Below are 16732 nucleotides of genomic sequence, written 5' to 3' on the forward strand. Positions count from 1 at the left end.
GCAGGACCTTATAGAAAAGTGTAATATGAATCTGGCAATTATACTCACAGGGAATACAAGTTTAACAGCATGCACCTCCTCCCGCCACGAGCATCGCCTGACCCTGGGCTCCACCGACAAGCTTCTTCCAGGGCATGATTTAAAACAAGCATGGAGACATCGGCGGAGCGATTTCTGCTGGTAGCTGTAAGAGAGGATTGCTCTGGACTTGTGGATCCTGCGTAGAGCAGTGAAGCACATAGATTTGTGTTATTACTCTAGTATCCCGGAAGAAAATGGCAGAGTCTTCTACTGGGTAATACATTTTATTGATAACAAATAATTTAGTGTCAGTCACATCCGAGGCTGGGAGGCGCAGCAGGAGGTCCATTCCCTCCAGTCTGTGGAAACTTTTAAAAAAAAGTTGCATTCCAACAAAAAACTGTTCAACCCCGAGGAGCAAAACCAACATTCATGAGAATACAACTGGTCAATTCTCTGTACAGCAGTAGACGATTATGTGCCAGGCGGCTAGAGAAATGCGGAGCTGCTTTGTGAGGATTGCTTTCAACACACAATTGTCCTTTTACCGACATATTTATAAAAACCCAACAACGCCGCCCCCCCCCCCCCCCCCCCCGTGAGGTCATAATATGTTTCATAATATGTTTTTATAGTAACCAATTCTCCATTTTTCTGACACATAGCTGTAGAGTTACAGAGACCCTCTCACCTCCCTATAGCCCTACGAGTTTAAGCTTATGGGCTGATAGTGACTTATGGAGTCGGAGATGTACGTTTTATAGTTACCTCCCCCGCCATTCTGCTGGTGTGAGTGCTGGAAGCTGCCAATGCAGTGCATTCAGCAGTGCCGTTAAGTAGTCCACCCATTATAGAATTATAATGGGTGGACTATTAAGCATGCCCAATGTGCGGCAGCTTTCAGCACCGACACTGGAGAAAGGATGGGGGAGGCAAATAGAACATTTACAATCCCAGAATTGGCAGATCACCTACTTTCAGTCCATAAGCTTAGCTACAAGTGGGTGACAGATTTCCTTTAAATTCTACAATTCTTAATACCTTCAGCCACCACTAGGGGGAACTTACTGCACATGATTTATCATTGAATTCAATGGAAACTGAATAAATCTGTATGCAGTAAGCTCCCCCTAGTGGCAGCAGGCAGAATGTTTTCATGTTATGTATATATACAGGGGGGCTCTGTACAGGAAAACAGCTCTGACTGCCTTCAAAATATGTTAGTACAGAATTTTGGGCCAAAACACAAAAGGACTCTTATCATAACATTTACATCTTAAGTGACACAATGGATTTATTACATAAGATCTCAATGTTCTTATTTCTAAACTGACTTTTGTGCTATGTCTTAAAGGAGAACTCCACTACAAAGGCTGAGAATTCCACTTTAGTTGTTAAGAGAAACCTGTGATTTCAGGAAGGATTAAAAGTTTGGAAAAAAATACGTCTGAAAAAGTAGAAAATCAATATTTTACAGTTTAACCCCCGTGTAAGTGTTGACTATTGGTGCAAATGCTTTGGTTTATTATCTTGTGGATCTTCGGTTACAACTTGACATCTTTTCAACTCACAACCAGAACCCCATATTGTGTTCTCTGCCCCCTAGTGGGTGGGTTATATCTTGCCTTCTATGTCACCTTACTGATAAGGGAAATATGGAGTCAGATGAACAGACTTCAGCAGGCATCTGTGTGTCCGTCTTCAGCTACTGAGAGGAGCTGACAGGCAGCGTAAACAGCCAAAGGGGCACAAAGCTTGGGTAACTGCTGCATGCCCTTCATTCCAGTGATCAGAAGGGGGTCTTGGCACCCGGATCCCCACTGTTCAAAACTTTTGACATGTCATTCTGAAATGTCAAAAAGTTCTTAAAAGTGCAGTTACTCTCAACGTTAAGCTCGATGTTGGCATTTGCACAAACATTTGTGACTTTTTAGCTTTGTGCGCCAGTCCTGACACTTTTTTACAAAGTTGGTGAGGTTTGTCAGAAGGGGGTATAATTTATGCCAGTTTCTATCATAAATTATACCTGCAATATACACCCAGTCAGACCTGGCATACATTTCCAAGGCGGCGCACGGAGCTGCCAGGATGCGCCTCTTCATGTATTCAGTGCATCCCCCATGCGCAAGGCTTAGGAAATTTCATCCACAGTGTTTTGGTTTATGAGGCAGTAGTGCATGATAAAGAGCGAATTGGATATACTTAATATGAATATATGGCAGTAAGATCTGAAAATCCAAGCAGGTACTTCCAGCAATGTACGTGGTTACATTGACATCAAAGTCCTTAGAGCCCTTATTTTTGCCAGGCACTGATCAGGCAGGGATGCGACTTCGCAGATATTCCAGGACAGCTGCCGTCCCTTTGGCTAAAATAGCAGCTCGGGGATTTCTGAAAGGATTTCCTTCCAGGTTCAGAGATCTGTGGAAGATAAGAAAACATTAGTAGAAACATAGTACAGAAAATCCTGCATTTTATACATATGCATTAAAAAGGGACTTGTGGTTTTGGACAATCCCTTTTCATATGGTCTATTGGGAGGGGGGGGGGGTACTCACGGGGCGGATTTACCATGTGAACCCTCCACACAATAGTTCCGTGACATTTACAGTAGCAGCAAAGTGGATGAGATTTTGAAAATCTCATCCACATGCTGTGAAAATAATCCGCACAAGACCCGTGCAGAAATTGACATGCAGGGCAAAATTAAATTCCACAGCATTAGATTTTAGCCCCCTTCTCAATGAGGTCATGAATTCTGCACAGGAATAGGCTATAAAACCCACTTCAAAATCATTACCAAATGGTGTGGTGTTGGATGCAGGCTTTCCGCTGCAGATCAGCCCCAGTGTGGACCCATGGCTGAGGAGATTTCACTCATTTTTAAGCTGCATAAAACCCTGAATAATGATCGTTCAGTGTAAATAGCAGCCGTTTAGTACTGAATGGCCGCTGTGTTAAGTGAATGAAGAGGGGCGGGGGGAGAGCGAGGAGCGAAATTTCCTCCAGCCGCCCCGCTTTCCGCTGCTGGCTGCTCTGTGAGAAAGCCAGCGATACTCGCTGCTGTGTAACAGCACTGGAGCGAATATGTGCGGGGACGAGTGTCGGGCTTAGTTTGCCCAACATTCGTCCCGTGTAAATGGGCCTTTAGTGTGCACGGAGGTAATTCGTTGTGGGGTCTCCAACTGTGACTGCCCACAATTACCCAGGAAAAAGAGCTACTGAAAAAAGTAGCTGTGACTTTGGAAAACTGCTTGCAAAGGTGTACAACTGCCAGGTAGTTCCCTTAGCTATGATAGCCAATTGTTGTGGGTTCCAATAGTGGACTACCAACAATTAGAGGGAGTTGCTTAAAGAAACAATTAATAATACATATTAACGTCTTCTGGCCCCAGGATGTAAGCTTATGTCCCGGCTGGAAGGGGGTTACCACAATGGATGTAAACTTACGTCATATGCATAGCACAGGCTCTGAAGCTGAGCCAGCACCATCTACTGCAGGAGCCAGCACCATCTACTGCAGGAGCCAGCAGTGACCGACAGCCGGCCTCCAGCTGCAGCAGTGGAGAACACTGATCCCCGCTGGTAACCACTTACATGCCGTGATCAATGTCGCTCGTGGCATGTAAATGGTTCATAGAAGGAGGGCGTTGCCCCCCCCCCAAAAAAAAAAACAAAAAACAAATGTTTTTTACTGCGCAAATATTGAAAGACCTAAAAAAATTATATACTTTTGATATTGTCGTAATCGTGGCAACCCGCAGAAAATTATGAAGTCAGCTACGCTGCATGATTAACTCTAAAAAAAATAAAAGCAAGCCCCTATTTTGGCACAAAAATAAAAAAACTTATGGCTTTTGAAGAGGGGAGATAAAAACTGTTGCGCCCTTATGGCCCAAATAGGCCATGTCACTAAAGGGTTAAAGCAGAGAATGCAGTAAACAAGACCTGGCCTATTTTCAAGGGTGAATTCAGTGTGGAATTACAGGGGTTTTCCTCACAAATAAAATTGATGATGTACCTTCAGGACAGGCTATCAATAGTTGATTGGACGATCAGCTGCCCACTGTCAGTGCACAATACAGAGTGGCTGGAGTGAAAGGCTCTAACTCTTGTGTCGTGGTTAGTGCTTGTAATTGCAGGCACAGCTGTCAATGATTTCAATGATAAGTGCCAGCCAATACACATGGGTCAGAGATATTCGCTTCGACTCCTGTGCATTGTGGTGCTGAGAGTGGGTGCCCGATCAGCTAGGACCTCAGCCAAACAACACAGTATTTGCATGGAAAACCCCTTTAAAATTTGCAGTGGGTAAGATTAAACAAACGCAGATTTCTCATGAATCTTCACAGTGGATGTCATCACTTACAATATAGGAGGGATGAAATCCAAGGTGAATCCTTATGTAACATGTGGATTTTGCAGCAGATTCATTGTGTATTTGCAGGAGAAGATTTCTGCCACACGTGGCCATACCCTTAGACGTCTGCAAGAACATTATGCTCTACCCCTCACCTACCTAAGACTTTCACAGTTTCCCAGGGCTGGAGGAATTTGCAGGAGGTCATTATTCTGGAGGTCCAAAGTGGAAAGTTTGCTAAGCTTTAGTAGCTGAAGAGGATCGATGGATCCAATCTGATTGGTGCTTATGAGTATGGTCTCCAATGTGGGGATCCGGTAAAGAACATCAGGGAAGGTTTTAAACCTAGAAAGATGCAAAAACAATAACTAAAATAATAATTTAGCAATTTTCTTTTACAAGTAAAGATATTTAAATTTTCATTTAAAGTTTCTTTAGGAACACAAGACATGTTGGTCCTAGGAAGCAGCGCTTCCCCAGGCCTATGGACAAGCATGTACGTCACTTAAACGGGCACAGTGCTCATATGAGCGCTTCTGCCTGTTCATTTTGGAGAACACTGGGGATTCTCAGCTCCTAAATCCCACCAATTAAAACTTCTGCCGGGTCAAAGTAACAAGTCAGAAGTTTTTAATTAAGCTTAGCTGACCGCTTGACATGTACTTCTATTTACTTATTACTCTGATAGTCCAGAACATACGATATCCTAGTATTTGTCAGGTCCCATGCTTTGCAGGTGAAAAACCATCCACTTCTCCAAATCTTAACACAAAGCACGGTAAATGATCCACTTATCAGTAGAATACACGGCACTGGCAAAATGGAGAAAACCTTTACTAAACCTGTTAAATGACAGGATAATGGACTGCAGTCGAGTCAGCGCCTCCAGTTCATCGGGAAGAGACACCAATAAGTTGTTCCTGTATTAAAACAAGATGCACATTTAGAAATACATATATCCAGGCTGACTAGGATGCAGCTGTCGTATGAGATCACATGCTGGCTTGCATCACTGTCTCGAGACAACATGGTTGCATGAATGTCAAGACTCAAGATATCGACTTTTGTCTCACTATCCATAGAATTGAAAGACCAAATTTAGCCGTGCCAACTATTCTAAGTTTATTCACTGCAAACTTGTAACCCAGAGCTGCAATCACAATTCTGCAGACTCCAGAGCTGATATCTAGAAGAATTCCTTTCTTACGAAATGCTTGAGGAGTCTACGCTGGGGATTTTCATTCTAGAGGATGGGCCATGGAAAAGTGTCCCAATCACAGCACAGCTTTCATTTCTTATGCTGCTGAGGTAAAATGAAAGCTGCGCTGTGATTGGTTGCTGTGTGCAACAAAGATAGATCTTCTTTAGACGGGGCTTTCATAAGAGTGTGGTGCCGGGCTACTTTTCTATGGTCCAGCCTGTAGAAAAAGTCATCTTTGCACGCCTTGCACTGTATGGGAGTTCAGCTAAGCTATTGGAAGTGTCTCACATGCATTTCTGGCCAGGCTACAAAGAGGGACTTGCAGTTTAAAAGGGTTTTATGAGATTCTCCCCAAGAATGCAGCCATAGGCTGTCTGGTATTACAGCTCAGCCCCATGTACACCCTGTGGACAAGAAAGGCTGCAATAGTTCTGGTTGTACAAGGTGGGGACCTATGGAATATACTGTAGGCCTAGCACCGTACTTACCTCATGTCTAGGTGTGTTAGTTTCGTCAGCAGGCACAGATTTAGTGAAATTGTTGGAATTTTATTGAAGCCAAGGTTCACGTCGCACACCGAATCCTTCAGTTCTACAATTCTAAAAGCAAAACCAACATTAGATGCGTGCTGTTAACACTTTCTCTTCAGTTCTGAATAGCGGTGGTGTTGCGGTCTGGATTCCCTTCACCAAGACCTGCTGTGGGAATTAGCAGGGCCTTATGCTTTGTAATAGAGAGCTTTCATTCTGGGAATCTCTATTGTTCAGAGATCGATGAGATCTTTTTCACATGCATTTATGAACAAAAAGATCATTTTAAACTAGATTTTCCCATTTAAAGTGACCCTCTAGTTTTGGGACACAATTCTGTCGCAGTACAGGAGGAGGGAGGTATCTTACCTGCAGCAGTTCTTCTCTACCGCCTTTCTGATCTATCGGTTCTGGGCGCTGTTTTTGGCGGTCTAGGATTTCTGCAACAATTTTCTAACTAGCTAATGTCTATTGCGCACTGCTTGCTGATTGGCCAGTGCTGATCACATGAGCATCTCTAGCTAATCAGACAGCAGTTACAGTGCAAGGGGAGGTTACGAATAATGCACTGTGGGGATTAGGTAGTCTGAAGATGGTGTCGGCCATCTTGGACGGCTGAACACGGGACCTGAAACTGGTGAATCAGAGAGGGCAAACAACAACTGCAGGAGGTAAACTCCTCTCCTTCTTTGGTCCCAGGACAAAATTTTGTCCCAAAACCAGGGGGTTACTTTAAAGCAGGGGTCCCCAACCCCAGTCCTCAGGGACCACCAACAGGTCATGTTTTCAGGATATCCTATAGTAAGAACACCTGTGGCAATGTCTGAGGCGCTGACAATAATGACATCACCTGTGCAACACTGAGGAGATCCTGAAAACATGACCTGTTGGCGGGCCCTGAGGGCTGGAGTTGGGGAACCCTGCTTTAAAGCATTGTCAACTATGATCATAAATCTTTTTTTTGTTACTGTAGCAGTTTGCTTTAGAAATCCTCTTCACCCTATAATAGGCTGGAAGCTGCAACTGTAGTTAAAGGCATATCCCGATCTTATAAAGGGATGTCATATTTCTAGAATATGCCATCACTCTAATATCGTTGGGGGTCTGACCTCTCGGATCTCCACTGATCCTGAGATTAAACTGTAGCACTGGGTTCCCACCACTGTTTTTCCCCAGGCCCCCAATGTGCATTAAACTGCAGCAGGGCAGGAGCGCAGCTGTGCAGAACAAACTTAGAAGGTGCTGCAGCACTACATCAGCAATGGGACCTATTCATTCTCAGGACTGATGGGGGTCCCAGAGATCAGACCGCACTAAACATAGAAGGATAGTATATCCTAGCAACAGTACTTTATGCCTCTTTAACTTTGAGCACGCACCTCTAACAGTCATGCCCGTTTGGATTGCCTACATGCACCCTATTAATACAAAATGTAAACTTCTCCTCTTAGGGTTTCCATTCGTTTCAATGTAAGGCACAGTCTGGAAGAAAAACAACTCTAAAATATTTACATGCAATGTTTAAAATAAAAACCATAGAATTTTGTAAATGTAGAAATCTTCAATACGCCGGTGAAGACATAAACCACTTACAACTACAGTCTATAAACCTTTTCCGCAGGATAAAGGCACCCGGGAGAAAACACAGGAATCTCTTTACACTAAGTGGGAAGGTTTTAAAATTCATGTCAAGGACTCTTGACAAGACAGGCTCTTGACTCTGAAAGTGCTGTGAAATTACACGCTGCTTCCCCCGGCGCTCGTAAAGATTGTGGAATATCGTTAGGATTCCATTCTCCATATTTTATCAATTTCCCGCAATACTGCCGAGCGTTTATGAACACCATTCATCTAGAAGAAGCTGCATATAAAAGCCTCTAAGAATTCCTGGAATTCATCCATTTAAAGAGTAGGTAACTTTTCAGAACAAGCTGCGTTGTGTGTACATGAAGAACAACACTATTTCCGGCCATGCAGGGTACACATCTAATTCTCAGTTCTCTAAGAACTGGTGATGTAGCCTGGCTGCTATGATGCCTACTAGACACTGTGCACAGAGAACTGCAGATTCAGCTGTCTGTAACACATATGGATAACATTATCACGTAGGGCAGTTTATAGCAGGACTAAGCAGTGGAGATGTAAATAAACAGCTGCAAATAACTCATTATTAGCTCCATTTGGACGTCTGTATGTGAGTGTCTTATTCTCTTCCTCGTCCCTCTGCTCTCATAGGCCTTAATGAGCAAAATGAATCACCTCCCTCCTTCAATTCCTGTTCTGCTGTTGTGTGATCTCCATTAATACACTTGACAACAGGCAGTGGCGAGCAAGACAGGAGAAAGGGAAACTACCCTAGTGATCAGCACCGTAGGGACACTGGGTTCTTTTACCGTCCAGGTTCTGTCAGACAGAATATGGCTAAACACTTGAGTGGTTCATTCAGACTTGCAATTTTTCACGCACACCTACAGTCAGAGTTTGACAAATCGCTGCATTTCCTTTTCTGGCCTGATTATAGTACAAGAGTAGGACATGCAAATGTGTAGTGTCTCACACACTGGACAGCACAAGGTTGTTCAAATGCTGTGTCCGTGGGGTTTCCAGCACAAACACGTCAGTTTAGGTAAAAAAAGTAAACTGCACTTTTGCTGGTTATCATATGAGCCCAAGCTGCTTGACGAGGTAGTAACAGGTAAAATATTATAGAGGATATGAAGATTTAACATTAAAGAGCAATTATGTTTTTTGCAGGTTTTTTTTGTGGAACGGACAAGAAAGTTTATAGTTTTTACATTTTCAAAATATTTGTAGCAAAAAACAAAACCACAGTTAAAAAACAATCAATGGGGCAGATTTACTAATGCTGTCTAATTAGGCAGTGGAAAATTAGTCTTGAAATGTATCAGATTTATCACAGTGACCCTGCTGGATGATTAATCTAGGCATTTTTAAAAAAACCTCAAGTCTAACTTTATTTCACTTAGTAGTTGGCTGAGTTAGCCCAAGATTTTTCAACAAAAGTTTGGTTCAAATGTGGTACAACTTTTGCAATACAATGTCACCGTTAAGCCACGCCCCTTTCCACAAAACCATGCTTTTTGCTATACGAAAAAAATAAAAAAAAAATAAAAAAGGTTTTCAAAAGCGTATAAAACACATTGTAATGTGGGGTCCACATGGGGCAGAATTACCGCAGAATTTCCATGCGGAGCCTCCGCACAGAAATGCAGTCCACAAGCTGCGGAAATAACCCGCACAAAACCCGTGCAGAAATTGACTTGCGGTGGGAATTCAATCCTGCATGTTAATTGTATCGCCGTCTACGCTGCAAAATTCACCCCCATCTCAACGAGGGGGTGAATGCCACATAGGAATTTGCGATGAAACCTGCACCAAATGCAAGCAGGCTTTCCCTGGCTGATCTGCAGCAGAATGCCCATTGCGGTCACACTGCTGGAAATCAGCCCCGTGTGCACCCAGCCTAAATGTCGTGTAAACCACATAAGAGTTTTCTGGTGCAATTTAAAAGTAAATCTAGCCAGTATTTTACTGCTATTCTCTCCATCCCCTTTATTCACTCTGCTCCCTTTCACATTGGCTCCTGTCTGTTTTCTTTTTTCCTGATACTGGATTTTCATTGTTTGTGCATTTACTTCCTCCGCTGCTTATTTTCAATAAGTCTGGATTCACAGCTGCACTATTATTCCTATTTTCATGTTTCCATATAGGAAAATAAAAGAAAAAGAGAAAGAAAAAAAGTGCTGAATCACTCATGATGGATTATCAACGGCACTTGCAGGAACCCACTGACTAGAATGGGTTCAGCTGGGTTTGCATCATTTCACCACTATTGAGATGAGGCTCCATTAGGGCCATTTCTCGCATTTTTGCTTTCAGTCTAGCTGCTTTGTCATTGGAGCAGCAAAACGGAAAGAAAACATTTCAGTTTTCCTCCACATAGAAATGCATTGAATCGGAATTGTGAACGAGCCCTTAAATGTATAGAATGTAACCAGGTGTAAAAACAGATACAAAAATAATAATGTATCTACACACACACACACACACACACACACACACACACACACACACACACACACACACACACACACACACACACACACACACACACACACACACACCTTGAAAATGAAGATTAGTGAATGATGGTAACCAAATACCGTGGTGGAAGCATTGTTTCCTTTTTTGCAACTTGGTGCTCCTAACTTATAAACACGAATTGAATGCTAGACACATCTTCACTGCAAAGATTTACTAGAAAACTTAAAATCTAGGAGGTTTTCCTAAATTGATTAAAAAAAAAAAAAAAAAAAGTTCTCTCCAGTCAAACATGGGGTGGAGTTAAAAAGCTTTAACCCTTTCCAATCCACTGTCTGACGACTTCTTACATTCTGATTGAAGCTTGTACAGCTCCAATGTCAGAAGACATCTGACAGGGTATTCTTACCATCTATTGCCAGCCACTCCGCTGTCGGAGCCTCTGGCGCGTACACACACTGGCTTTATCCAGCAGATGGCACCGTTGTATAACAGCAAAAAGAGAGTTTGACGATAACTCTGTGGCCACCAATACCGCCTAAGAAGGTCCTGTATAGGACGTGGTGAGAAACACAGCACACATTATATTTTACCTTGAAGGAACCTCAATCAGCTGATTTTTGCTGAAATTGACACTTGTGACGTGCGAACTCCCAATTGCACTGAAGACGGCATCAGAAATGACCGAAGCTTGCTTATCACTAAAAGGAAAACAACAAGAATTTATTTTGCATGTAGGTGGTTCTGATTGGTATACTTAAATAGGGGTTTACCAACCCATTTGTCACCTCTCCACAAGATAGGTGATAAATGTCTGATCACTGGAGCCCCATAGATCACTAGAGCAGAAGTCTGGAGACACCAGTTCTTCCTCACTGACTGCAGTGAGCAGTTTGAATAGAACAATAGTCAGGCATGCGCATTGCCACTCCATTTAAAGACTACGGGAATGACGGAGACAACGGAGTACCTGTATTCTAAGGTCTTCAATGTGGCAATGGCGTGAGTATTGACAGGAGCATCACTTGGCATTGTCATGGCTGTTACTGCCTCTCCTTCCCCAGGCTTTGGATCTGCAACACAAACAAGTCAGTTATTAGTAGAAATATTCATTATTTCTTTTTTTGTAGTCATATAAGAGTGTTTTAGGCCGACATGGTAACTTCGGCCACATCACAGCCACAATCTCGGTGGATTTTGTGTGACCTGCAGGTACAGAACACTTGCTATAGCTGGGCTACACAACGAACTTTGGTCGCGCAGTCAAAAGCGGCAGTGTAGCTTTAGTCTAAAGTAACATTCTATAAGCAAGCTAAGTTATAGTAAAACCCCCATAAACCAGTGGGTGTTACTGTCATGTTCAAAGGAGATACACAAAAGTGGCTCCACCAAATCAGTGGAGTGTCACAGAAGCTGATCAGCAGCACAGTGGAATTCAGAAAAAAAACTCGCGTTTAGTCCAGTGTAGAAAACGTTAATTAAAAAATAAAACATGTATGGCCCCCAGGGAGAGGTGCAGGAAGATGTGAGGGGATAAGAAGTTTAGCCAACATATCATTCACAGTTACTAAAATTAGCCAATACAATGGTGCAAATTAACACTGTCTAATAGTTAGTGCAAATTTAGACTAAACTGTCTTTAACCCTTTCTAGACATGTGCCGTATGTGTACGGAGCACACTGGGGGTCTGTGTATAGACTGGGCTCGGCAGCAGAGATCACTACATATACTGCAGGTGTCAGCCATCTTTGACAGCTGACATCCACCAGCAACGGACACAACCCGTGTTCACGCTAATTGCAGCTGTTAAACACTTAAAAGCCGCTGTCACTTCTAACAAATCGCATTAAAATGCCACAATCAAATCAAAAAATCAAATCATGGTATTTGTATAGCGCCAACTTATTCCGCAGCGCTTTCAGGTAATTATTACTTATTACCCCCCACCAAGCTGGGTTCTCATTTTACCGACCTCGGAAGGATGGAAGGCTGAGTCAACCTTGAGCCGGCTACCTGATCATGCGGGAATCGAACTTGCAACCTCCAGGTCGTAGGCGAGAGCTTACACTCTGCACCACACGAGGCTCAGCTATCGACATTCAGTGGCTTCAAACGGCCCGACGCAGTGTGATTGGGGAAGGTCGTTCAGTTCTCATGGCAGCCTTATAAAGGTCCCAAGGCTGTCATGAATGATTGCTTGTCATAACATAGTATAATGCAATACTGTAGTATTACATTATACTGCATAAGTAATCCAATGATTGCAAGTTCAAAACCCCTATGTGGATTAGAAAAAAAAAAATTTTAAATGAGCAAAAAAGGAAGTATTAAATATTACAAAAAATAAAAAAGTAGTATACGTTTAAGCACTCCCCCCTTTTTCTCAATTGTCTCATCAAAAAATTTGAAAAAAATAAAATGAGTAACACTGTATTTGCAAAAGACCAGATTATTATTACATAATATCACATAATTACTGCCACATGTTGAGCGCCCCCTCTCTGCCTCCTCTCCGCCCCTCTGCACTATTTGCAATGAAAGGAGGCAGGGCTAAGTTCCAAGAATTAGCCCCACATCCACACCGCCTCTCCTCATTGCAAATAGTGCAGAGGGGCAGAGAGGAGGCAGAGAGGGGGCGGGAGCTCAGAGCACTGCTCCTGGCTCTTCCAGGCTCCCCCCCTCCCGCAGAAAGACGACGTATATCGGCTCGGCGTGAAAACCGAGCCGATATACGTTTGTGTGAATCCAGCCTAAATGTGTCAAAAAAAAGGTTAGCTTTTTTTGTGTGCAAATCACGTCAGAAAACTCAATTATCAGTAGCAAATCTGCCGCAATGAGTAGTACTAGGAATTAAAATGAAGGTTTGAAAAACATATGATGCAAAGTCTTCAGCAAAATCCACTTGAAATACACACAAAAAATAGTGAATGTCTAAGACGCCTTTATACAATTCCTGACGACACTTCCTTATTATTGTGTCCGGCCATGCACATTGACTGGATTATTGTAAGGTCATGAAACTCAGTAACAGGAACAAATATCTTACCTTCCCACTAGAAAATGTAATTACCTGGAACTTGAATTCTGCCTCTTAAATAATTCAGCAGCTCCTGGGTGCCTTTCTAAATTTGGAAATAATACAAAATAAATAATCAGTTATAAGAAAAATGATATAAATAAAAACCAAACATTTCAGTTCTACATACTGCATTAGAAATAAACAGGATTTACAGCTCTGCTTCACATTATGGCAATCTGTACAGGCGTTGGTAATATAATTAGCTATAGAAGATATAGATTTTCTTCTGTGTACATTAGATTTTTTTCACAGGTTAAATAACATTCTGCTGCACTTTGGGGCTACAAGATACGGCCGATAGGAATAGGCAGCCTTCTACAGCAGGGTTCCAGATAAGTTTTATACTTGTTTGCAATGTGGCAGCGCCATTCAGTGACATACATCGTGCGAAGGAACGTAGATCAGACCATCTAAACCTGTTCATTTCAGCTATATTTTAGCTTTGCTATTTTTTCCATTGGTCTTGGAGATCTATAGCTTCAGCTCATCCTCTGCACTGCAGTGACCTCCACACCAAGCCAGCGAACTAAGCTCAGTATCAGGGCTGCCAGAGAGAATTTCATGGTGTCTGGGGTCTGAAATAATGGTATGGAAGGGAGTCTGTTAAAGCCAACTGCAATGCAAATAGGGGCGAGAAAACATTCTGAAACATGCCTTTAATGATATGGAGTGAGGTTCAACAGGAAAAGAAAACAAAATCAATAACTCCAATATGAAAATGAGGCTAAAAGTACCAATTCGGTGATCATGATGGTAGTAGGTGCTCAAGTCGTCCTCCATAACCCTTGCCCCTGGCTACCCCTTTTGCTTGATTGACAGCTACTTTACCGCACAGCAACCTCAGTCCTGCAGGCCTCGGCTTCCATAACGTTCTGCCTGTGAGCCACATATACAACTAGTATATCTGGAGGGCAGGAAGAACGGTGGAAAGACCAGGACTGGAGCTGCACATGCGCAAGAGTTCAGTGCCGGAGCAAATACCTGTGAAGTTGCGGCCTAATTTACATACAGTATAAGAAAAAAAGAAAAGAAAATTAAAATAAAATTAAAAAAAAAAAAAAAAAAATCACTATTTTCTCTGAAGCTAGAACATAACCACATCAATAAAGGCAGGTTTCAAAAATAATTTTGGGTTCTAAATTAACAGTGATATCCGACATTCGGTGGGCAATCTTACACACATTATGTTTCGTGAAATCAGTGCCATTTGTGTCCTGTCACAAGAGGACAGAAACCAGGATGGAGCCTGGATGTTACTACAGTGCAGAATATGTGAGACTAAGGCTGGATTCAGACGAACGTATATCGGCTGGGTTTTCACGCCCAGCCGATATACGTCGTCTCTCTCTGCAAGGGGGGGAGGCTGGAAGAGCCGGGAGCAGTGCTCTGAGCTCAGTTTCTGCTCCTGGCTCTTCCATCCTCCTCCCCCTGCAGATGAGGACACCGTATATCAGCTCGGCGTGAAAACCGAGCAGATATACATTCGTGTGAATCCAGCCTAAGGCCTCTTTGGTCTCCGTCTCACAGTTTTCATCTCGTCAGTCTTTTAAACTGGATGGAAAATCCAACTAAATCCAATCCATTGCTATCACCCACATTAGATAATGGCAGCGTGCCTCAACCTACATTACAGATCACCCAACCATAATATCTAACCAGTATTACAATCCTTCTATAGAAGACGGACAAAACTCCAGTGAGGAAGCATCCAAAACCTAGAAACAATCTCCAGTTTTACTTACACTGAGAACATCCCTCCTGATGCTTCTCAAAGGATTGCCTTCCAGCTGAAGGGACTTCAAATTTGGAAGATTTGGAAGAGAATTAGGTAGGCTGTAAGGAAAGAGCGGAGGTCACATCTGAAACGGATTTAACATGCAGCATATTGGCGAAATATAAATGCACGGCCGACAAATCATTTTAGGTTTTGGTGTTTGCGGGATTTTTTTTCAAAACATAGAATTGTTATTGCAGTTTTTCCTGACATCTCCCTTCGTAAGCTTCTCTGAAGCCCATGAAAACGATCGGGAAAGAAAAATGCATGTTTTAAATATTATTAAACAGAAAAAAAACACACACACCACCATTGAACATGTTAGCAAAGAACACTATGAAAAACATGGGGTTTCATTTACATGTTTAACCCCTTCCCGCTCCAGGGCGTAAACTTACGTCCTAGGGATAGCGTGAGATCATAAGAGATCTCGCGCTATCCGGCAGCGGGAGCCGGCTGTCACTAATAGCCGGCCACCCGCTTCAACAGCGGCGGTGCAACAGAGATGCGCCCCCGCTGTTAATCTCTTCTCTGCTGCGATCTATGTAGTTATCGATATAATCGCAGAGAGCCCGGCTGGTTGCCATGGTAACAAGACACCACCTACAGGCGTCCTGTATTACCACAGCCTATGATCGCTGTAATAAGCGATAAGGCATTGCAAGAGAGACGTCCTGCAATGCCTTATAGCGATCATCGGTGGTGCAAGTCTCCCAGAGAGACACAAATGGTGTAAAAAAAACAAACAAAAAAAAAAAAAAAAAAAAAAAAAAAAAAACCACACTTTTTGTGCTTTTTCTCATACTAGCATAAACAACAAATTTAAATCCCACATATTTGGTATCGTTGTGTCCGTAATGACGCGTACAAGAAGTCGCACATGCTTTTTATCCTACATGGCAAAAAGCGTAAATAAAAGTGATCAAAAAAGCCGTATGTACCCCAAAATGGTACCAACAAAAACTACAGCTCGTCTCGCAACAAATAAGCCCTCACAGAGCTCTGTCCATGGAAAAATAAAAAAGTTATAGGGCTTTTAATGCAGCGATTTAGAAGAAAAAATAAAGATTCCCCCCCCCCCAAAAAAGGGGTTTTATTGCAGAAAAGGAAAAACCTAAAAAAATATATATAAGAATTCTGGTATGGTAAGCGTACCGACCTGCGGAGAAAAATGTATTGTGTCATTTATGCTGCATGAATAACTCAAATCTATGGCAGAATTGATGCGTTTTCTCTCCGTTATCATAAAAAAAATTATAAGTTTTACAATATAGTCTATGTACCCAAAAATGGCACCAATAATTACAGTTCGCCACGCAATAAACAAGCGCTTATAATCGTTGCGTCCTTAAGCCCAAAATAGGCCATGTCCTTAAAGGGTTAAAAGTGCAGAAAGAAGAAAAAAAAGCGTGTACAATGGAATCAGATCAGCCTGTGTTTGCCAGAGTCTCAGCATACAGTCTGTTTGCTGATAGACACCTATGGGTACACAAGGGAGGCTCCCTGCCACTGCTGACCTGACCGAGATAGGACGGTCTTGGAAGCCACAAGGCCACGTCTCAGTGATTCAGAGCGCCAAAAAAAAAAATTAAAAAAAACCCAGGAGAGGTATATCCGCAAGGCTCGCCCCCAAGTCCAATTTGTGGAGAGCATATTCCCTTGGGTGAGTGGCAGATGGGCAGAACAAAAGGTAAGGCAATGTTC

At 42.6% G+C, this 16732-nt stretch overlaps 1 protein-coding gene across 1 annotated transcript in view; it reads right to left on the reverse strand.

The window, feature by feature from the left end:
* Positions 1-611: 611 nt before the first annotated feature.
* LRRC40 (leucine rich repeat containing 40) overlaps positions 612-16732 on the reverse strand; it is a 28063-nt gene continuing 11942 nt past the window's right edge. Inside the window, exons 8-15 of the mRNA XM_066597772.1 lie at positions 14997-15087; positions 13246-13297; positions 11145-11247; positions 10768-10875; positions 6071-6181; positions 5224-5301; positions 4541-4726; positions 612-2442 (exon numbers count right to left, since the gene is read on the reverse strand). Coding sequence (XP_066453869.1) covers positions 2337-2442; positions 4541-4726; positions 5224-5301; positions 6071-6181; positions 10768-10875; positions 11145-11247; positions 13246-13297; positions 14997-15087 — 835 coding nt within the window. The 3' untranslated portion in view covers positions 612-2336. The remainder of the gene's footprint in view (positions 2443-4540; positions 4727-5223; positions 5302-6070; positions 6182-10767; positions 10876-11144; positions 11248-13245; positions 13298-14996; positions 15088-16732) is intronic.

Source organism: Eleutherodactylus coqui, chromosome 3, assembly GCF_035609145.1.
Source record: "Eleutherodactylus coqui strain aEleCoq1 chromosome 3, aEleCoq1.hap1, whole genome shotgun sequence".
Lineage (NCBI taxonomy): Eukaryota > Metazoa > Chordata > Amphibia > Anura > Eleutherodactylidae > Eleutherodactylus > Eleutherodactylus coqui.